Below are 24552 nucleotides of genomic sequence, written 5' to 3'. Positions count from 1 at the left end.
TTTGGTATTTTTCACAAAAAAACACAGACTGTATCGACCAAAATTTACCACTAACTTGAAGTACAATGTGTCACGAGAAAACAATTTCAAAATCACTGGGATAAGTAAAAGCAAAAAAAAGTTATCCCCACATAAAGTGATACATGTCAGATTTGAAAAAAAGGGCTCTGTCAGGAAGGCAAAAACAGGCTGCGGCGGTAAGGGGTTAAAAACAATGTAAATAAGTCTTGGTGCGGTCGTTCCTCTATACTTTGACCTATGACGACTGAGATTTGGGACAATTCTGCCTCTAATTCTATTTGCCTTAAATATAGGAGAACACATGTAAGTTGTTATACAGATGGTACTGCATCCCCTTCCAACTAAATATAATGTGTCCTGGCTCATCTTATAGATGGGCCAAGGCTCCATACTGCCCACCCATCACGCTACTTTCCATCATCACCATCTTCCACTTCAAGCTAACTGGAGATCCTTACCTGCTTATCACCATCGGCCCATTTGACCTGGAGTGAGGCACTCACTTTCTGAAGGCAAGCCGCCTATCTAATACCCACCCAGAGTCATCCTGCGGACGTCTCAACATCACTTTGTATTCCCAATTGGGAGGCTTGCAACCCCCATACCTAATCTGGAAGAAGTATCAACCGAGCACCGCTGTGGCCAAGCCTAAAAGGATCATTTCATCTCCCGGCTACCCATTGAACTGTGGACTTTCAAAGGTGATATCACTATTTCAGTGGATGCAGCATTTTACATTCCCCTCTCCCCCCCCCCTCCTTTTTTACTGTGTTTATTGTAATTCATGTGTTTACATTGTAGCTTGCTATTATACAATTAAAATACTTTTTTAATTTTCCTCATCAATAAGCGCAGTCTACCACTCTCCTTTTCTATTTTCTATAGGGACTGACAACCCCTTTTATTGACAGCCGCTGGCAGAAGCCACTCATACAGGCGCCCCTTCAGTTACTTTGGTAACTGACCCTTTTTTTCTTGATGCTGGAGAAGATGTGACGTGGAAGGCTCCACGTCACGTCTTCTCCACTCCCCTCCCCCTTGCTGATGGGAACGTGTGAGACGCTTGCGTGTTCCCATCAGATGGAGTACCTATCCGCCAGCCTGCGTCAGCTCAGTACATCTGGCGATCCTGCAGGCTGGCTGACAGGCGCTCCATATGTAGGTCACGCTCACACCACATTGATCACAGCTCCACATCACTAGGAAGACACAATAGGCCGTTACTAAATTTCAGCTCTAGGCCCATGTGAATATCACTGAATCACTGAGTTCAGAGGATAGAATATGGTGCAGGATAAACAAAATAATGTGTGCATATGAGTGTGTGTTGGAGGGTCCTTGCACCCCTAGTTTCTTCTCTGTCTTCTGTAAGTTTATTTGACATCAATATACAGTATGTACTTTTGAAATTAGCAGTTTTCTTTCATTCCAGTAAACTGGAATAGTGTGTCCATTACTGAAGTTTATGCATTACAGCAAATCTCCTCCTCCCTAACCGTGACCGATGTAAGGGAACAGACACAACACACTTTATCGTTTTATTTTATTTATTTTTTAAATGTCTACCGTACAATAAATAATTATCAGATATTTTTATTTTAGATTAATTACTGCCCAGTAAAGAACTCCCTTTCAAGAAGTACATCCCGCAAAATTGTGCCTTGCAGATATCTATCTATCATTTTGTTAAACTGAAACCCCATAATAAGTTCATTGTCATGTTTTGGATTTAGTGAATGTGGCGGTATTCTGTATCATTTCTTAAATCTGAAACATTATCTTCATTGTAACGACTTCCTAAAAGGCTCATTATGGCAATCATTGTGTGTTTTCTATGAGCAGACAGCAGCGCCTTCAGACAATTGGAATCTTTTGCCCTGGACAGAATCATGTACCCCACGGACCAGATTTACGAAGATTTTCTCACATTCCTGATTTTATGAGGATCTCAACTCAAGTACAGGGAAGAAAGAAACTTTTTATTATTCATTATCTGGTTGCCTTTAGCAAAACCAAAAGAAGCCCTTTATCCCATTGTAAGTGCTTGTTAGCATACCAGTACTCACACACTTATACAGTTGAAGGTGAGCTGTTGTATTAAGCTTTCCCCCAACCCCCCACCTGTGGGAATATGTACAAAAACATATCTACTGTATGTATTTTAGACACTGACTACTTCTTTTGTTGTAGACCCTTGGGCAAGAAAGAAGTTTACTCTTTTTGACACCACTTCAGTTATACTATCTTAGTGGCACTTAATGTCTATGTATATTCAATATAGAGATGATTATGTTAACGCTTTATAATTTTCTCAATTTCCCAAAATTCAATGAAATAGTCCAAAAACCGTGGTTTTAAAGAATAATTCAGGTTTTTTTGTTTTGCCCCCCCCCCCCCCCTGCCCCTTTTCTGATACCACATCCCCGGCATCCACAGCAGGCTTCAGGATCCTCTTCTGTGGCATCTCCGGTACCAGGGGTGCAGTGCGCGGACACACAGGTGACGTCACCCGCAAACTCACGCAATGTACCACTCGGACCACTCGGACCACTGAAGAAGATCCTGAAGGCCGCTGTGGAAGCCGGGGGACACCTTGGGGACCATCGGGGAGACCAGGTAAGTACAGTATGTTACAAAAAAATTCAAAAAAACGGAAAAATCCCTTATCCGAAATACTTGTGGCCCCGAGCATTTCGGATAAGGGATACTCAACCTGTACTGAAATATCTTATAGCCAAAGTACTGTACCTTAGCAATAAGCAGTATTGACTGTCATTAAACTATTTAGTATCTCTGAATTATGTATTATATGTATTATACAGTCAAGAATGGTGTCATTTTATATGATGGCGACTATGTGTAACACATGTTTTCTATTAATCTGGTCAGTATTATTCTATATTGATCACACTGGTACCAGTATTAGGTAGTAATAATCTTTAGTCAGCCAATATTATTTTTTAAATTCTAGATTTATATGACAACATTTGCATATACATATAATTACCATTTAACTATTTCAATAAATCATGGAATTACACATTTAAATAAATGTGGGTTACAAATAAGCACTATGTAGCTTAATGTTTTGCATATAGGCAGTTGTTTCTATGGCATAAAAGCTGATGCGAGATACTAATCTACTATATTGTAGGCCTGATTCTAACTTATATTTATTGCTCACGCAGCAGGCTACACAGTATTCTTTGGTCCTTTGCACATGCAGCATTGATCACTATCAATGCCATTTCCACTCACATTCACATAAAGGCATATCAATGTTTCTTGTAAATCATATGTACCAAATCCTAAATCATTTACTGTATAATCACATGAAAATAATGGCCAAGCCACCACAAACTGCGCACTCGTCTCTCACTGACCAGGGTCCAAAGAAATAAGTGGTTTTCATGTTCCAATCTGCCTGACTCTGATATGCAAGAAGTATATTTTATATTGAAATACAAATACACTTTGGCCCCTATTCTGGTTCACTCGCAAAGGCAAATTCCTTCTCAAATGGACAAAACCATGTGCACTGCAGGTGGGGCAGAGAGATAAATTGGACAGAGATAAAATACCAGCCAATCTGCTCCTAATGCCATGTTACAGTCTGTGTTTATAAATGGCCAGTTAGGTGCTGGGTGTTTGGTAGTTTATCTCTGTAAAATGTATTTATCTCCTTGGCTTAGTACATAGACACAGGGTTGGACTGGATCACAGGGGCACAGGGAAAACCCCCTGCCTGGGGCCCGCACCTCCACCTCTAGTGATCCGGTTACAGACTGTGCATTTGGATTGTACACAGGAATGTGGTTTATTTTTATAGTGCATTGCTGTTATTAATCTGACACGTTATCATGTATGCACCGGCAATATTTACAATATATATTTATCAAGGGGTCCAGACCAGGTTTTCTCTAATGGTTAGACAAACCAATGTGGTGGCTGGCCACACCCCCTCTGGAGACTGGCCACACTCTTAAACAGGGGCCCCTACCAAAGCATTCCCCGTGGGCCCTTCATGCCCCAGTCTGACACTAAATATACCCCAAAGGCACATTAGAGAGGAAGAGGGGGTGGGAGGAGAACAACATAGAAGGGGTAGGACCAAGTGCGGGAAGGGTGGAGAATATGGTGGAGAATATGGTGACCCTGCTTAGACCCAGTTGGTTACACTAGTGTGTATATGTGAAGAGGTAATGGTAGATGATAGAATAAATAAAAATTACTATGCAGAAATGTTGAAGTTTTTACAAACCTGAATCATTAGTAATCAGAGTGTTTGTTACATGTAATAATAAAGCATACTGTACCTCCCAACATTAAAAGTCCAAGAATTAGCAGTCATGCGTGGCAAAGCCGTGCCGGCACCCGGAAAGAGGCCTGACCTTGGCATTCAGGATCCTCTTGCGGTCCCAGGAGTGCATTGCGCTAGTTCGCGGGCGTGCCGGTGACGTCACCGGTGCACCCGCAGACTCACACAATGCACTCCAGGGATCAATGAAGACGTTGAAAAAGATCCTGAAGGTCACCGTGGACATCGGGGGACTTGGTAAGTATAAAAAAGGAGCAAGGGGGGGGGAACAAAAACGAAATATTCTTTAAAAAAAACAAATTTTTTGGAATATTTCAGATAACGGATCTACAGGTACAGGAGACTGGAATTGTATCATGATCCTCACCCCCTATTACATCAATATGACAGCATGCCCAGCACTGTGAGCTGCTGGTATGCCTCTAGCCCCTCTGTCTCCTGTGAATAAATGCTGTGTGCATGCGCACAGCATCTATTCACCATTGCTCTGAGCAGAGCAGCTGAGTCACAGGGGATCTCCGAATGGCACCGTGCTGCACGTGGGTGGAAAAACAGGTTAATCCCCCCAAAAATGGGAATGTCGCGCAAAAGTCAAGACAGTTGGAAGGTATGATATAGCAACTTAAGATATGTGTTGCTATGGTTAAAAAAAACTCTAGAATACCAGTAGATACTGTAGTTAACCTGACACTGTAGAAACATATGGGGGAAATTTACTAAAGGAAATTTGTAAAAAATAGGTGTATTTGTATCCAGAAATACACTTATTTTTTACATTTACTATCCCGAAAATACGGCAATTCGTATTCGTATTGATAGAACATCAATACGACTACGAATTGCCGTATTTTCGGGATAGTAAATGTAAAAAATAAGTGTATTTCTGGATACAAATACACCTATTTTTTACAAATTTCCTTTAGTAAATTTCCCCCATAGATTCCAACACAATTACAGTAGATGATACTTTCTTGCTCAAGATGAGTCATAAACGCTTCTGAGAATACATAAATCTTATTCTGTGCATGCAGTATGTGTCTGAAATGCTGTTGTATCAGCTAAGAATCTCTTGAGTGATTCATTGGAGGTTATGAGAGAGAGCTCTATATTATGATACAGAGATACGTTGCTATGGTTGTACTGTATCATGGCAATGTGTTGGGTATGTATTCAGGGGGTTATTCTGGTTGATTCGCAAGGCTACGATTTTGCAAACCCCGCCTTGCAAATGGTGGCCTGGCCGCCACCCATTTGCCAGGATGATTCATTAGCAAAGCCTGCAAATGGATGTTACACATCACATCAACAGAAGTGTTATGTACACTATTATATTTATTTCACTGTTTTCATTTACTCAAAAATGCCTCCTGTAAATCACAGAATTTTTTTGCCCTTAATGTATCTCTAGGAACAGATGCCACCCGGGTGGAACGCATTGCTTGGAACACAAAAGTGGAAATCCTGGCTTTGTAGTTTATACATATACTCCCACCGGAAATGGAAACCCCTTAGGCGGTACTCATATTGAAACGTTTGAAGCCGGTAGTTTCCGGTAGCGGTTAATCTACTGTCCCCGGTAGTGGTTATTGTACTTATAGTACACCGATGCATTATTTAGCACTTAATTTTATTGCACCTGGCACTTAAAATTACCCGTCATAACATACACTTTATGGTGCGCCCACCGGAACTGGAAACCCAAGCCCGGAACAGGAAGTCCCAGCTGTTAACTCCAACTATTATGTATATGTAATATAATTCTGATTAGTTCAGTCCACTGCATGTTCCCACGGGGGGGACAATGTTTTTGTTGTGCGCATGCTCATAATAGTTTCATGTGCAGGTTCCCTGGGTGACCGGCTATGGGGACTTGCACAGTTGCCCGGGCATGTGGCGGTGGAGTCGGGTGGCACCCCTGGGAACGCCCGGTGTTTCATGGGTATCCCAATGAAAACGCTAGGCGTTCACATGGGAATGCGGGGTTACGGATGCCGGTGGGGGCCACCCTGTCTTCGTCCCGACACATGCAAATAAAAGTCAGTTTCCACTGACTTTTATTTGTGAGCCCAGAAGAAATCATTCGATGGTCGGTAGCCATCAAATGAATTTCTCCATCCATGGGCTACGGTACACATCGCCTCACATGGTTGCGATGGGAAATGGTGGAGGTGTATTATTGTTGGGGCGGGCTTTCTGGCACTCGGTAAGCTGCGATCCTTTCAGCTTACCGAGTCAACCAGAATAAGCCCCATTGTCACTTATAGGAAGACAGACATGCCTGCCACACAGAGTATCTGATTATTGAGAGCTAAAGGGTAAACCACACTGCTGGTAGTATTATGTATTTTGTATACACCCTGCTTTCACTGTATGAATTAATGTAGAACTTTGTATTTACCCAGGTTTGTTGATTTTTTTCATCTGTAGAAGGGAATATATGTTACCCACAAATAATGATATATACGAGCAGCTGTATGAATTAGTGTGTGGAATAAGTGGAATATGCAGTAAATTCATTAATACTGTACATACTTTTTACACTGTTTAGAACACAAATCCTTGTACTCGGTTAAAAAAATCCTCTGGGATTCATTTTGCTATTTCTATGTCAAATTCAAGAATGTGGTAGGTAAAGCTCAGATATTGATGATATATGCATATTCAGTTAATTTACCTTATAATTGAATCAATTATATAATATTTTAGACCCCTGCTACGGTCTCTCTATATATATTTTTGTGGAGCCTATGCAAAAGAGTCCAAACTCCTTGGAGTGTTCAGTATTATACCATCATATTGCCGAATGGTATGATTACCACCTAGCTCCGATGTAACCCTTATAAACATGTTCTTCTTACCATGTAAACTATAGATTATTGTATATTATATTTTTAGATTTCATTTTAATGGTCCATGGCGAAACTTAGCTTCATAATATTATACCTAAAGTATTTGTAGCACTTATATCACCAATAATTGATCACTGGTATGTATAGATATGATTTTAACGTTATTTTTTTTCTTGCCATTCACTAAAAACGGTTTATTAATGGCTTATACCCATTTACCATCTAGACCAGGCATGTCCAAACTATGGCCCTCCAGCTGTTGTGAAACTACAAGTATTGTGTGTATTGAAAATAAGGTATTTGTGTATTTTGGCGGCGCCCATCGCATCGCATACCATAAGGCATATGATGGTATGCGATGCGACGCGATATCGCGCGATATTGTACAATGGCATACAATTTAAAAATTGTATGCCATTGTATATGGCATACAATGCAATGCGATGCAATTAAACATTGTATAAGCACCCTAATGGGTGCTTACAATGTTAAATGCACCCCCACGCCACCCTCCCACTATAAACGTGAACCTGAAGCGTGGCGAGCGCAGCGAGCCCGCGAGGGGCGGCGGTACGCGTCCTCCGACCCTTTCATACCCCCACTATCTACGTCGGCGTGGAGTTGAGAATAGAAAGTGTGGCGAGCGCAGCGAGCCCGAAGCGTGGTGAGGGGACGCGGACACCTGTGAAGCCCGCGAGGGGACGCGGATACCTGTGAAGGTATCCGCGTCCGCTCGCCACGCTTCGGGCTCGGTGGCTCGCTGCGCTCGCCACACTTTCTATTCTCAACTCCACGCCGATGTGGATAGTGGGGGTATGAAAAGGTCGGAGGACGCATACCGCCGCCGCTCGCCACGCTTCGGGTTCACGTTTATAGTGGGAGGGTGGCGTGGGGGTGCATTTAACATTGTAAGCACACATTAGGGTGCTTATACAATCTTTCATCGAATAGGGGGCAAAAATCGCGTTGCATCGCATGCGATGCGACGCAATGTACTCATCGCGCGATGGAGATCGGGGGCGCCGCCAAAATACAAGTACCGAAAATAACAACAAAGTCTACTGGATATGCTATTGAGAGTTATTAATTCTATCAGTGGTGTCCAGCAGTACATACAGAATATGCCCATCACTTTGTTAATTACTAGGCAGGATTGATCAGCAATACTTTATTTCCTTTTTATGTGCTTACTTACCCAATTGAACAGTCTAATAATAGTGGACATCAATCACAAATGGTTTGTATAAAACTGAACTCAAAACACAACATAAAAAAACAATAAAGGTGCCCATACCCGGCGCAATGAACTCTGTGCTTTTAGTACTAGATTGCATTGTATCTAGTACAAAAAGTATATAATGTGCTACAGCACTGTGCTTTTTGTACTAGATACAATGCCATCTACAGTAGTACTAAAAGCACGGGCTGCACAGACTTTATGTGCTGTGCAATGGGATGTGCACGGGAACGCGCATCTCATCGCACTGCCCTGTCGCACCGTGTATGGCTACCTTAAGAAGACAATACTGTATGTGCATCTTTGAAATCTGTTATTTTTTAAGCAATGTTCTTGATTTTATTTTTCTTAACATGAGATTTATTAGTTTATTACAGCATAATGCTATTTAACATATTTAACTTAATATATTGGCTAATCTTTTGCATAATTATATGCTCTAATGCCGCCCAATCATGTTCCTAAAATAGGAGATGCAAAACTGTTTTGCAGACCAATTCTTTTTTTTTTTTTTTTTTAAATAAACTGCCACAATTAAAGATAATAAACAGAAGTGTATAAAATACTGGGGTAGATGTACCGTATATACTCGAGTATATAGTCGACCCGATTATAAGCCGAGGCGCCTAATTTCACAACAAAAAACTGGGAAAACTTATTGACTCAAGTGGGACCCTCACTCGAGTATAAGCTGAGGGGGCTTTTTCAGCATAAAAATGTTCTGAAAAAGTAGGCTTATATGGTATTAAGCCTTAACAAGAGATAAATGCAAGGGTGATAAGGAGAGATAAACGTCCAGCCAATCAGCTCCTTACTTTTCTGCCACCAAAGTCAGTAAATTTGCAATAGGACAAGTGTGTTTTTTTTTTTTACTATGCTTAAGTATATTAATGATCCACTCTAAGACGTCCTGACATAATTTTAACTAGATCGGAACTTTTTCATACGTTTGGTAAAAGCGAAACTTTAGGTGTCTTGCCGGAACAGAAGATATTGACATATAGCAAAACGCTTTTGCACGTTTCTTATTCAGGTCAAGTCACAACTTTTCCACCCTAGCCAATTTTGAATATCTCAAATGCAACTTTTTCACTCCGCCCCTATCACAAAAACCTGGATCCATGGGGTCGATCCTATTACACCCGAAGGGATGCGCCCGGTGTTTGCGAATTGTCACGACACCGGGCGCACATTATGGCAGCCCGAATTCGCTAAAACGTTGTCGCACCTCCATAGGGGTGCGAGCAATTTTCAGCTAATTTGGCCCTGCGAAGGGTGCGAGTTAGGGTTAATTCGGGTGCCGTTTTCAGCGTTAAAATGGCTCCCGAACGGGAACTCGCACCCTTCGGGGTTAATAGGATCGACCCCATATGTCACAGTCAAATGTAGGATAACAATAAAGACGCCTATGGATATAAATTAAGGTATTTGTTATTGAAAGTAAGCTTTAATTATGATATTTCTCTCAGAGAAAATAAAGGCTCCACCACCCTCATAAAGAAGAGTGTGTTCTACAGAAGAAATGATTGGTTGGCTGACATTCTCCGCCCCCAAACATCTGGGGCCTGTCATTCACCTGAGGTCTGCAGCCGCACTGCATCCGACAACGCAAGACCTGGTGTGCACATGCGCAGTTCAGCAAACATCAGAAATCTCCCTTGAATAAGGCCATACAGTATATCTATCTGAATACTCTACTTAATTTTGGTGCAGAGTAAAAATGGTAAACATCTGTGTATATTTGCACTGCACTCTAGAATAAACTTTTATAAGTACAGTATATGCTCTCTGATTTTGGGACATGGAATAAAGATAAGGCTATATGAAGACAGCATGGATTTCCCAAAGGCTGGCTAGGAAAACAATGAGCAAGCATACCCAACGGGTGTATATATGAGTCAAGTTTACATAGTACATACTTTCCTTATGCATCACTACATTTCTGGCAGATTACAGTAATGTTCCAGGTTTTTTTCTGTGTAGTCTATCTGCATACAACCCATTAAATGCTCCAGGTCACAATCTGTATCTTCCAATGGAAGCTAGAGATTTATAGCTATATTTCTCTAGGAGGCTGGCACCTACAATTTCAAAACATTTATTACATAGTACTAATGTAATTAATACAAAAATACAGTTAAAGCACACGGCTGATGTTTATAGAAAGCTAGCGTGTACAAATAAAGTACAAAAACATGATGAAAGTTGTTACGATAATTTGAGGCAAATGTATACGCTTTAGAAAGTAATAAAGTAGGGAGAGAAACTACAAAACCAATCAACTCCTAAATGACATTTTTCGGTACTTGTTGCCTAGCACGGCCACAATCTTGTGGATCGTGTACCTTTAAGTTAAGGTACACGATCCACACGATGGACCCGATTTCCTTTGAAATCAGGTCCATTTTGCCGGCAAAGGTACAAAATCGGGGGCATTGCGTCGGTCGGGATCATTAACATTGGTCCCGACGCGACCGACGCGATGCCCCCGATTTCCCCATAGGCTTCAATGTTAAAATATTTTTTGGGGTTTACGTCGTAAAATTTGGGGGTCTAGGGAATATTTCACATTGAATCCAATGTAAAATCGGGTCCCAGGGACCCGATTTACATTTCATTCAATCAAAAAATCGGGTCGGTCGCATCGATCGCATCGCATGCGACCAAATCGCATGCGATGCGATCGACGCGATTTTTCCGACACGACCACCCCGATGTAAATCGGAGTGGGCGTGCTAGGAAACAAGTACCCATTTTTCAAACACAGCCTGTAACAGGAGTTAGGAGCTGATTGGTTGGTACTTTATGTCTCTAAGGGGGATATTCAATCTCCGGCGGGCATCTCCCGTGGGGGAGATGCTCGCCGGGCCCTATTCAATGCTGTCTTCCCCGACAGCATTGAGCAGGGTTTCTCGGCAGAACGAGCCCGACATCACTAGCTGTCGGGCTCGTTCTGCCGAGAACGTCCGGGAAGTGACGAGCTGCCGGCTGCAGCTCGCCTGTTCCCGGCCATGCCCCCTTCTCGGTCCCCGGCAGGCGGGACATTAAATCCCGCCTGCATGTTCTCGGTCGAGCTGACCGAGAACGGGACTGAATACCCCCCTTAGTCTCCCTTCTGTTTTATTTTAAGAAAATATTACACAAAACCTCTGTAACTGGTTACGAGTTTGGTATATTACGGTGACATTTCTTACTTACTTACGTGCATTGCTTAGAATGTCCACAGTGACCACGTCAGCGTCTATCATGTCTACACGAATGACGCTGACATGATAGAATGTTGCCCTAACATCCATAGCGGCCCAGCAGTCACTTATCTGGTCCCAGGGACAACTTTTCCAGGCCCCGGTGGTCATGTGATGTGCAGTTCTGGCACAGAAGTCTGACATGTAGTATTCCGGTAAGTATCTCCATATATCTAATACTTATCCCTAACCCTGATCTCCAAACTTTCACCATGACACCCCTACTGTAGTCTCCTCCTGCAGCCTAACACTAACATGTGAATATGTGAACTGCATGCTGTCATTGTTCCCAAATGACATGTTGACCTACGTCAAAATTTCAGGGTCAACTACAGTATCTGCATAAAACCCATCAAATGCTCCAGGCCACCTGACCCCGCTTATATACAGACAGAACCGGTTATACAGTAACTGGAACCCACAAATACTTCATTAGATCCTGGTCCTGAGTCTTATCTGCTTGGTAAGTTGTGAACTAGTAGCTTATTGAGCAGTTGTGGCACCCACCCCCTGCCACCGCCACATCCCGTCGCAACTTGTGCCCACAGCAGGTTAAATCAGTGGATGGTCGGCAACCATCCAATGATTTCACCAGCCCTCGCAAATATAAGTGAGTGGAGACTGACATATTTGCTGGGCAGCATGGTGAAGACAGGGTGGATGGCTGACGACACACTTAGTCCTGCCCGCATTTGCACAGGAATGCTGGGCGTTCGCATTCCCCATCGCCGCCACCACCACTGTCCACCCCTCCCCCTGTGCAAGTGCCACGCCGACATTGGCGAAGACGCCCGCACAGAAGCTCTGTAAATGCGCATATCATCGTTCCCCCATGCAAACACGTGGGGGACTGATGGAACCAGAACCATGATTGGTTGAAGCACATGGGGCATATTTAGTGAGGGCTGCAGGTCACGGTATGTAAAAACAATCTCATAGGCATAATACAAACCACAATAAATCTCGATTGGACTGTGGTTAATTTCCTTAATATTTTAGAGAAGACATATGATAACAGCCAAAGGAGTCAATCTTATTAGCCGTGAAGGGTGTTAGGTGCAGTATGAGTGCCGTTTCCATGCATTTGGCAACACCACCAGATTTCATCCAATCGTGTTCCCTTCGCTGGGATGAATTAGCTTAAATTTGCTCGTAACACTATGGAGGTGCGCCCGATGCCGTGATGATTCGCGAATCCTCCCCAGCCAATAGGATTGACCCCAAAATATGCAACTTAAGCATATGGAGCTATTTATATATAGAAAATGAGTCACCAGCTCAGGTCCATTGTTTCAATAAGTGACTTTTTACTGTACTTTTCTTAGACATACTGTCACAATGGAAAACTCACATTGATATAAAGCATTTGGTGTTTGCATTTCTGCAGATACAGTAAGTTACAGGGCTGTCCACTTTCATTAACTGGAGCACATAAAAACATGGATAAAACGATCTATACATTCTATGACAACATATGTTTTCAATATGATGAAAGCACCTTTCCCATAGGGATCTATTCATTTATTTGGTAAACATCTACAAGAACGAAGAATCTGAATTACCAAATGGAAGAGTACACGTTTACCCTGAGGCCACCTATTAAGCTCACAGATCCTCCTCTTGCAGCACTAGAGTAAGAAATACATTCACAATAGAACAAGCACTGGCGGTGATGGAAGATTTCGGTAGGATTTGATGGAGGTAGGTAAAACACTGTATTAGTGAAGGCCTAGTCACATTCTGCCACCACCATGGAAGATGTCTTGAATCCTGATTATGACTCTTAGTAGACACGACAGTTGTACAAACAATGTGATTATTAGTCTTCCTCAAACTGTGTCTCCACATACTGGAAATGGGCCCCATCACAGAGGACAAACTGTGGATTCTTTCTCTTCCACACACTGAATGAGTCCACATGTCCTGGCCACCTGGGCAGCCGGATCCTCTTCACACAACAGAAGTCTTCGGCCAGAGCAAGTTGGAAGTCACGAGAGGTGGATTGTCCCCAGGGGTTGGATGACAATGTTTCGCCAAGCAATTCACCCACATGGAAAAGAGTTTGTCCCCTGAAGAAAATTAGACAATCCAGAGAGAAGTGGGAAGATTCTGAAAAACAACACATACTGTAAAGTAAGACTACATGCTATAGTAGTCTGCTACAGGTCAGTTATAACATTTCACCTCTGGTGTGTATGCCAGTAATTAACAGATTGTTGAACAAAATAATGTAATGTTTTTACACCTTCGTTGTGATAGAGCAGCGATTCTCAAACTGTGGGTTCTGACCCCAAAGTGGGTCCTGACCTTCTCAGCATGGGGTCGCGACTCCATGTTGCTGACCATCAGGGTGATTACTTTTCTAATCTCAGTAATTGATTGAAGGAGTCTGAAAAATCTGTTGAATTGTCTGTTATTTTAGACTCCTCACACACTTTTGTGCCTTCACAATGCTGCCTTGTATGTGCTGTCTGCTGACTACCACACCTGATGATGACCTACTGCAGTAACTTGCTGGGGTCCTGTCATTATTTTTATTGTCTGATGGGGTCCCAGAGCAAAATAGTTTGAGGACCCCTGTGATAGAGTTTGCAATTGCAATTACAGGTAGGGCAGTTAAGCAATTAATTCAGGCTCCACCATTTTTTATTCCTAACTGCTCCCACTTTTTAGTGAGTATTCGAACATAACAAATATAAATAAAAAATAAAATGTTTCTGCCAAATAAGATGTACTGATTGATTTCTTAATAGTTATACTAGTTGGTTGTTTTGTAGTTCCTTTAGTTACTTCACTCATCCCTTTATGGAAACCTTTCTGATACCCCCCACCAGTCGCTATGTTTAGCAGGTTCCAAACACTCACATGGAACCTCTCCCTACATTCATGTTTTGTTGAAGAGCAGAAGACTCTTACCTAAAGCTCCATACACACTGGGCATTTTCCCCCAGTGTGTAAGGCTAATGATGATGGGGGACATCGCTCGGCTGAAAAACACTCAGTGCATACACACTGAGTTTTTTTTTCCCGTTTTAGCGGGACACTATGGAAAGACGTCCACTCTGCAGCTCATCTGCTGGTAATATAAGCAGCTGAGTAGCAGGGTCAGCGATGATGCGGGAATGCAGAGCTTGATTTGAGAATATACCTCCTGGCTGTGAGGTGATTTTTTTGGCTCACATAGAAACTGTTTCCTGTTGAACCACTAGAACAGGCTTGATGTCCATGTTGTAAAGTGAATGAACCAGAGTTTATATTTAAAATACTCTTTGTACTAAGAGGGGACTATTTATCCAATTCTATATACACACACACACACACACACACACACACACACATACATACATACATACATACATACATACATACATACATACACAGTACAGTATGTAGAATGGCGGGGAGGCGAGGGAAACACGACAGAGGTCATGCAAGTATACTTACCGTCCCCCTGCCACCCCTAACTTTCTGCCCGCAACCTACTGTATCCCTCCCCTTTGCAGCCTGACTTTAAGCCTATCTGCTATTCCCTAACCCCCGCACCTGCCGCCTTTACCTAGCCCGCCTACTCTGCAGCCTAACTCCTCACCCTAAGTGCCTAACCCTAGTCCTCCCCATCTGCAGTCTAACCCTAATACCCTCTCCCCCATCCATGCACCAACAGCCGAAACCTAAGTCCTTCCCTATTGCTAACCCCCCCTTACCCAGCCTGATGCTACCGCTCCCTGGTTACTCACTGTTCAGTATCCCGGCAGTTGGGATTCCGGCACCGGCATCCTCCTTGGTGTTAGGTTTACGGCGGTGGACTCCTGGTGATAGTCGGGATGCTGTCCCCAGTATTATGAATGCCGGCACCCTGCCAGCTGGGAAGACGAGGAATACTACATGTCCCTTGAAGTTATGGGGTATTAGTGCAGAGAAAGCCTAACTCTTCCCTAGCAACGAAGGGGCCAAGTTTTAGGTTCTGTTAAAGGACAAACCCAGCAGAATGTATATAACAACCTGAATACATGATTTTGAATCATGACTTTGTGATCTCTATTCAGGTCTGTCCACATTCCAGCATCAAGTTCATCTGCCCAATGCCAACATTGGTACAAATACTGGTATAAATAGTTTGGAAATGCTGCTGATGCCATCATATGGGGCCTGAGTGTTGAAAGTATGTTTATATACAATGGTTTCACAATTAAGAAAGCTTTTTCATTTCTGCATATTAAGCTATTGTTACGTACTGTTACATTAGGAACTGTGTAACCATAGGCAAGGAGGTTTGGAAACTGGTGTACTGCAGAGAAGCAGGTGGGATGCTGGAGATCTGCACACTGTCCAAAAGAACTGGAGTCTCTGGGCAAGTTTGGAACATCTGCTTGGTTACTATGAGCAGCACCACTTTTTTCGGGTTGGGATCATTTGATCTACAGCAGTGGTTCCCAACCCTGGTCCTCAAGTACCCCCAACAGTGCACGTTTTGCAGGTCTCCACACAGAATCAGTAAAATAATTAGCTCCACCTGTGGATCTTTTAAAATGTACCTGAATAATCTGTGCACCTGCTGGGTGACATGGAAAACGTACTGTTGGGGGTACTTGAGGACCAGAGTTGGGAACCACTGGTCTACAGCATTATGGTCGACAGTCATTAGGTCGACATGGGAAGTTTTTCACTGGTTTTTTTACCTAAATGTAAACACAGTCGGCATGGACACAGTTTAAAGTGCACCGCATCCCCTTGCATCGCTCGCAATGCGTCAGGCACGGTGCCTCGCTACGCTCGGCAAACTATTTTATTCTCCCACCACGCCCTAGTGGATGGTAGGGCATGAAATACCGCCTGTCGGCACATGTCGGCTCAAAAAACAGTGAAAAACCCCATGTCGACCTTTTGACTGTTGACCTAGACAATGTCGAACTAATGAACTGTAGAACTAATGACCTTTCGACCTAGAACCATGTCGACCTTTTCCCATGTTGACCTAATGACTGTCGACCAAATGACCCCCTTTTTTCTTAGTGAACATTTCATCACATTTCATCAAGGTGTCCACTTAAAAAAAAAATAAAAAAAACCTTTGATTCATGTTAGACAATTACCATGAGGAGGTCTCTTACCATCTGCATCGGGCCAGGCCAGGAACAGGGCTCTATCTGGATAGTTCTCCAAAAGTTCTGGACCTCCAGTCTAGATATAACAAGTTGTATGTTCAGAGATTGGACCAGTGCCCTGTAACCAGTGTAATAATAAGAAATAATAATGCTAACACAGAAAACATGTAGACATTTGGCAGTGAGACTTTTGCCGTTTTACAACTTTTGCTGTATATGAAGAAATGTGTTTCTAAAAATTAAAGTTGAGCTCTGCAAACTTAATGCTTGGCATAATAAAATGGGTGTTGAAAATGGGTGTGAGCCAGATTACTTGCATGCTAGGGAACAGGGCTGTTGAGTCAGGAACATACAGTAAAGACAGGAGCTCATTTATCAAACAATATTTGTGACCCTGAAAACAACCCATTTCAGGGGTTACCTGCAAATATTAAATAGCCCTACAATATATGAAGGAGAGATCGCAGCAGGCATCTCCGACTTACCAATATGCTAAGCATTCCTGATGCTAGCCCCCCTGACTCGGCAGCATTGCCCCGTCCCCTCCTCTCCCCCCCGGACTCGGCGGCCGCTTCAAGCTCCCCCCACCACTCGGCAATGCCCACTTCAAAACACCAACCCCCCCCCGGTCTCGGCAGCAGTGGCCGCATTCTCCCTGGACTCATCCCTCTCCCCACCCCCGGGCTCGGTGGCCGCTTCAAGTTCCCCCCACCACTCGGCAATGGCCGCGATCGACCCCCCTTGGACTCAGCGGTGGACACCGCATCAGCCCCCCCAGACTCAGCGGTGGACACCGCATCAGCCCCCCACCCTGTGAGCAGGTGAGCGTCCCACCGGCCCTGATCCTGGGCACTAATATTGCTCCCAGACTGCATAGCAAAAGCAATCATTGCAAAATGGCACCCATAATATTATATAAATATCAGTAATCACATTATTGCATGCACAGGAATCTTTAACTCATCATCATAATTTCCCAGGCTCTTCTCCAGATTTGTCTCATGGATATTAATGATTATCATGCAGGAAAAATAACCAGTATGAGGAGAAAGACAAAGGATTGTCAACTTATATAGGGTACACACGGTGAGATATGCACTATATTTCTATTTGATTTTGCTTATAAAAGAAAAATCGAATCGAAATCGAATAGAAAAATCGGTACTTGTTTCCTAGCACGGCCACAATCTTGTGGATCGTGTACCTTTAAGTTAAGGTACACGATCCACACGATGGACCCGATTTCCTTTGAAATCAGGTCCATTTTGCCGGCAAAGGTACAATATCGGGGGCATCACGTCGGACGGGACCATTAACATTGGTCCCGACGCGACCGACGCGATGCCCCCGATTTCCCCATAGGCTTCAATGTTAAAATATTTTTTAACATTGAAATCGTGAGGATCGCGTCGGTCTTGTGCCATTATAATGGCACAAGATGAGATGGACTTGATTAAGTCCATCTCACCTTTAAAAAAATGTGAAAAATGTGAAATGGGCCAATATGACCCATTTCACATTATAGATGTCCCCGTCGTCACCCCACGATAGACGCCAACCCGAAGCGTGGCGAGCGCAGCGAGCCGGCGAGGGGCGGCGGTGCGCGTCCTCCGACCTTTTCATTCCCCTACTATCCACGTCGGCGTGGAGTTGAGAATAGAATAGTGTGGCGAGCGCAGCGAGCCACCGAGCCCGAAGCGTGGCGAGCGCAGCGAGCCCCGCGAGGGGACGCGTATAACTTCACAGGTATACGCGTCCGCTCGCCACGCTTCGGGCTCGGTGGCTCGCTGCGCTCGCCACACTATTCTATTCTCAACTCCACGCCGACGTGGATAGTAGGGGAATGAAAAGGTCGGAGGACGCGCACCGCCGCCCCTCGCGGGCTCGCTGCGCTCGCCACGCTTCGGGTTGGCGTCTATCGTGGGGTGGGGTTTACGTCGCTAAATTTGGGGGTGTAGGGAATATTTTACATTGAATCCAATGTAAAATCGGGTCCCAGGGACCCGATTTACATTTCATTCAATCAAAAAATCGGGTCCAAAATCGGGTCGGTCGCATCGCATGCGACCAAATCGCATGCGATGCGATCGACCCGATTTTTTCGACACGACCACCCCGATGTAAATCGGTGTGGCCGTGCTAGGAAACAAGTACAGAAAAATCGAATGGGCATCGAATCATTTTTCTACATTCGATGCAGATTTGATCCCAATGCGCGCTCTCATGTAGTGTAAATCGAATAGGCAGGCAAGACTATATAATCTGTACTATATAGTCCAAAAGGAATGTGAATAGAAAGTGAAATCTCACCGTGTGTACGCACCTTAATAATGGTGCATACGCACGGTGTGATTTCACTTTCTATTCGACCCCTATTCAACCTGGGTCTGTGTCTGGACCTGGGTTACTGCCGAGATGTGAAAGTGATATAAATAATCTTTTCAATCTCATTGTAAAATAATCACGTCGGGGAAAGACTGCAAAAAAAATAAAAATGAGTGGACACGTGGATAGATTAGATTTATGGCAGATATGATGCAGCACTACACAAATTTCCCCTCAAAGCTTCATATATCAGTCCGAAAAGAATGTACACTCTAAAGAAGAGGAGGAAAGGGGACCTTACAGACCTGGGGGTATATTAGATGTTTTTACTGCAGTTTTACCAAATGAAAGTTTACTGAACTTGCCAATTATACACTTCATATATATTGGTGGTCATTCTGAGCTCCACTCTCCCCTGTGCGTTAAGCATTTATGCCCATGTGCAGGCTCCATTTACGAACGGACGTGGGGACTTGTATAGTGTGGGCAGGGGGCATGGGGAAGCTGGCAAAGGTTGCATTCCCATGCTAAAGGCGCCGTGACCAGTTGTCGGCTGCCTGCCCTGTTAACGTATCAGGGCACCGCAAATCGGAGTCACCAGAGAGTGACTTAGATTTGCGAATGCTTGAGAAATGATCAGCGACCATCGAATGAGTGTATGCAAAACATCCATACGCACGTATACGGGTACATTCGCCGTGCGAGGGGACGGACATTCATGCAGGTGTCAGGCAGCTTTGCGAGCCAACCAGAATGACCCTCACTGATTGCACTACATTGTTCTTACCATCACTTCCGTATAACGCATCTCAGGTGGGAAAATGCTGTTTTGGTCAAAAGCCACTACATCAAGTCCACGGCCCTGTAGTAAGAATTCCCAGTACCCCGTGCCCTAGGAGAATAGCAGTACAATGATAAGGAGAGAAAGGATTATTTGCCTTTAAAGGAAATACATACAATCATGGGAGTATTTTTCAGCTGGTCATAGCAAGATAAAAATATATTGAAGGAAATTACCAAGATTAAAAGGTGGACATCCAGTACATTTAGCACCAACCTGCACAGAGCTCACAACATGCTAAGGAGTGACTAGCATGTAATGTAGGGGCTAGCCTATTAGCCCCAATGCCAGCATCATTTTACCCTGATAACTGCACTAGTAACACATGGGATCGGGGACTTGTCCCCGATCCCATGTGTTTTTGTGTGATCGCGTGCCCATTTTGTTCTCATAAAAACGGCATCTAATTGGATACTGCGACAATGACTATTGTCATTATACACAGATTTTATTGGCTGAAAATGTAATTGGATACCCCTTGGGCTCATATATTTCTGTAAATCTTGCTCTGGTATATTTTTGTCCTATAATTTTTATACATTTCAAAAACTATCATTGCGGTCACTGCAGATCAGTGGCCTCCAACCGCTGCCACCGATTGGCTGAGAGTGCTCTATCTTAGCCAATCAAAAGCCGGAGAGTCATTTGACATGTTATTTTAAAGATGTAATAGTTGCGACTGCCCACCCGCTACAGCGCTGGACAGTGGAGAGTGAGACTGATGGTCACCGCCGCCCGCCCCAGCACTGATCTGGTAACGCGCTGCTGCCCCACTGCTTCCTCCCCAGCCGCCCGCCCCCACTGCTCCTCACCACCCCGACTGATCTGACATCGTATGTCCCGCCGGTCCGACCCCTGGGGCCGGGTCCGATACGCATGGGACCGCGCATCGGACCCGACCCCATGTCACGAAGAACCGATTTATTGGGCTGATTGATCGCAATCGGCCGAAATCGGTCCAAATTGGCTTGATGTATGCCCACCTTAAGACAGTGGTTCCCAAACTTTTTTCAATCATGGCACCCTTAAAGGTGCCCATACACTAGTAAGATTTATCTTCAGATCTGGCTGGTTGGAACAAAAACATGGTTATGGATGAGTGACAGTTTGTCCGTTTTCCAGCATTTCCAAGCAAACTGTCATTTGCTCTCATCCATTACCATGTTTTTGTTCCAACCAGCCAGATCTGAAGATAAATCTGCGTGTGTATGGCCACCTTAAGTATCAGAATTGTTTTCAAGGCACCCCCAGGCCAAAACATTCTTATTGAGAAATTTATATGTAAAATATCAAATTAAGTAAACTGTGTTTATATGTAATACTTAAGTTCAGTTATGTTGTGAGGGATTAGATTCACTTCGGTTTCTCTACATATTTTATAATTGGTAGCCACCAGCACTGATATTGCCTATGATATTCAATATAAACAATATTAATTGGGCCCCAAAATCCCTGATGGCAGCCCTGGTGTGAGGCATCAGTTTTTCTTGGAGGTGTGAAGCACCACCATAAAAGGGGGATAAATGGAGGCATTATTTACAACAGTGGTTCTCAACCTCGGTCCTCAAGGACCCCCAACAGTGCATGTTTTCCAGGTCACCTGGCAGGTGCACAGGTGCACTCATTAGTCACTGACACATTTTAAAAGATAACAGGTGGAACTAATTATTTCACCTTTGATTGTGTGTGGAGACCTGGAAAACGTGCACTGCTGGGGGTCCTTGAGGACTGAGGTTGAGAACCACTGATTTACAACATATTTGGAGATGTGAAGCAGGTGCTTAACCCTTTGGGTGCCAACATTGCCATGAGAGATATGCAAAATATCTATAAAAAAAAATGCCGGGGCCATAGTCTAGGAATACAAATCACTTTAGTTAGCAAATGATCTGAAGTTAATTATTTGAAGTCTATATGAATATTCCGCCCCCAATATTTCGCTGTGAGCAAGGTTGGCATTTTGCACATCTCTCACATCAACATTGGCACTCAAAGGGTTAAGCCAGGGCTGGGCAACACCGGCCCTCCAGATGTTAATGAACTACACATCCCAGGATGCTTTGCATTAGTTTTGCTATGTGGCCATGCTGAAACTGATGCAAGGCATGCTGGGATGTGTAGTTCATCAACATCTGGAGGGCCGGTGTTGCCCAGCCCTGGGTTACGCTGTAGGGAGGGCGCTAGTGGCATCCATTGTAAAGTGGCGCATGCACAGTAGGCAACAATTAGGATTTAGACTGGTATTGCATCAGTGTGGCATACCGCACAGTGAATGCAGAAGAAGAAAAATGAGAGCATATGGTGAAATATTAACGGCGCATTAAAGACGCAATAAAATGATAATATCAATGCGAATGTAAGTGCATCTCACCCAAGATATGTCATAAGTTAGCAGATCAGACACATGAAATACCCATGCAGCACTGCAATTGCATGTCATGCCTGCAGCATGTTTATCATGTACTTTTAGTTCTATGAAAAGATTTATTTAAATGACAAAGGCTGCAGTGATCTGCATTCCTAGAGAAGTGGCCAGTTTAGCTGAAGTTATATAAGACCCCAAAAACACCAATGTATGGTTGCCTTGTACTCACAGCTCCTGCAGAAACCAGGGGCAAGTGCTGGGCACACAGCAGGTCCAGCACTTGAGGACTGGGCACAGAGAAAGAGAACAGGATCTGCAAGCGCTGACAGCTTGACTCATCCTCCAAGCTCCTCAGCAGCTGCAGCAGCTCCTTCCTGCGGGGGGCAGGTAACTGGGGGTCACAGAACCTGTGCACTTCTGGGGGCAGCTGTTGCACCTTCCACAAGTATATCTGGTGATAGAGGTTCTCTCCATTGTGTTTCCTCTGCTCTAGGGTGCTCCACTGCAGCCCAGCAGGCACTGGTGCATCCATGCCGGTGCACTGCTCCTGTTGCACGCCTCCAATGGGCAGCTCACAGATGTAAGGGGCACCACTGCTGGCACTGAATACACGGACACTAGAGGAAGTGAGGAATAAGGAAGTAAACGGCGTAGCCGGCAGCCTTTCTTGTGCTTTGCTACCCCCTGCTGGAATATGGTAGGAACTGCATTAAAATGTACTTTTCTAAATGTTTGGTGTACAGTATATAGAACAATGCACGATTGTCATGGCGCAGGTGGCAGTTTGGGTGCCATAGGGGCACATTTACTAATAATCGCATATGCAATGCGATCCAATGTGGCATCTTAAGGTGCTATGCACACAGGGGTGAAAATCATTCACCATCGAATGCTTGCAATGCTGAGTGAGCCAGGACTCACTAAGCGCTGCAAAGGCCGTGGGGAAATGGTGCTGATCAGTCAGCGGCCCTCCCTTCCAATGGACAGGGAATGCCCAGGAAATGCTTTCGGCACACCCCAAATGCCCGCAGGGTGTCAATCATCCTGTGAGCAGCGAGCTAGAGCTAGCTTCATTTGCTGGCTGCCGCATGTGCACAGCGTATCATACACATGCGTGGGCAATGGATTATCGGACGGGCTGCGAATTGGCAGCCCATCCAAACAGGCAGTGGCGGAACTACAGAGGGTGCAGGGGATGCAGCTGCTATGGGACACGGCAGCTTTCGGGGCCCCAAAGGACAGCAAGCAATCCCCTGCACTGCCTTGTATTTTGTATTACTTTATTTGCCCCGGGAGTAGCATGCCGGGCTGGGGTGAGGGTTGGTGCCATGCATGGGGGAAGCCGTAGTGGTGGAGGAGTCTTACCGCGAATGATAGAGCCGCCCCCGGAGCCTGCTTGATAGACTCGCGGAAGGATGATGTCATCATCCCGCAAATCTAACTAGCAAGCTGGCTCCAGAGGCGGCATTATCAGTCAGGAAGAAGGAACTGTGGGGCAGATGTATTAAGCCTGGAGAAGAGATAAATTGGAGATAAAGTGGAGATAAGGTAAAAGGAGATAAAGCACCAGCCAATGAACTGTGACTGAAAATGACAGTCCTGAGTTGATTTTTTTTGGTGCTTTAACTCCTTTTACCTTATCTCCACTTTATCTCCAGTTTATCTCTTCTCCAAGCTTAGTACATCTGCCCCTGTATGTCCCTGGTGCTGCCTGTCGGACCCAGCGGCTGCCTGTCGGACCCAGCGGCTACCTGACTCCGGTAGTCAGTGGTTGCTGGCAGGCCTCATTGCAGAGGCACGTTCAACACTGAGTGCAGTGTGAAAGCCAAAGTCCTGCAGCTGCTGACTGATGAGCGGGCAACATGTGGCTAATTTATAATAAGTGCAACATATGATTATGCTAAAATAAATGTAAAATGTTTTATCTACAGACTTTTTTTAAACTCCTGTGATGCAGCATGCTTAACCAGGCTATTCACAGTCGGTGACGAAACCAATAATACCCCTTTCACATCAGCCTAAATTCCCGGGTTGGGCCCGGGAACAACCCGCGACTAGCGCTGGTGTGTAAGGGAAAATTCCCAGTATTTCAACCCTACTATGGAGCAGGGTTGTTCCTGAGTTCAACCTGGGGTCCTGGCCAGTGTGAAAGGGGTAGGGGTATTCACCCGGGTTGCCGGTCCTTGGTGGGTGCTGTCAGGCCGGGGATCCACACAGGTGGTGGATGCAGATGACAGACCAGGCGG

At 44.4% G+C, this 24552-nt stretch overlaps 1 protein-coding gene across 1 annotated transcript; it reads right to left on the bottom strand.

Moving 5' to 3' along the window:
* Positions 1 to 12955: 12955 nt before the first annotated feature.
* Positions 12956 to 22968, bottom strand: LOC146059778 (uncharacterized). Its single transcript, XM_083172290.1, has 4 exons — positions 22536 to 22968; positions 19888 to 19992; positions 16782 to 16851; positions 12956 to 13779 (listed from the first exon to the last, which is right to left on the bottom strand). Exons 1-4 carry the CDS (start codon positions 22836 to 22838, stop codon positions 13490 to 13492), a joined length of 768 nt encoding a protein of 255 aa, XP_083028416.1. The 5' UTR covers positions 22839 to 22968; the 3' UTR covers positions 12956 to 13489.
* Positions 22969 to 24552: the final 1584 nt, after the last annotated feature.

The sequence above is a fragment of the Crinia signifera genome, chromosome 2, assembly GCF_055691185.1.
Source record: "Crinia signifera chromosome 2, ASM5569118v1, whole genome shotgun sequence".
NCBI classification, from domain to species: Eukaryota; Metazoa; Chordata; class Amphibia; order Anura; family Myobatrachidae; genus Crinia; species Crinia signifera.
The sequence above is the reverse complement of the archived record's forward strand: the minus strand, read 5'-3'. Positions and strand labels throughout refer to the sequence as shown.

What these genes read in the sequence shown, in the direction of transcription:
- LOC146059778 (XM_083172290.1), bottom strand. Translation starts at nt 22,838, where the DNA reads ATGGATGCACCAGTGCCTGCTGGGCTGCAGTGGAGCACCCTAGAGCAG. An exon ending in TGCGTTATACGGAAGTGATG is followed by an intron (nt 16,852 to 19,887) that starts GTAAGAACAATG and finishes TGTTATATCTAG; the next exon opens with ACTGGAGGTCCAGAACTTTT. An exon ending in GGCCTGGCCCGATGCAGATG is followed by an intron (nt 13,780 to 16,781) that starts GTAAGAGACCTC and finishes GTTGTTTTTCAG; the next exon opens with AATCTTCCCACTTCTCTCTG.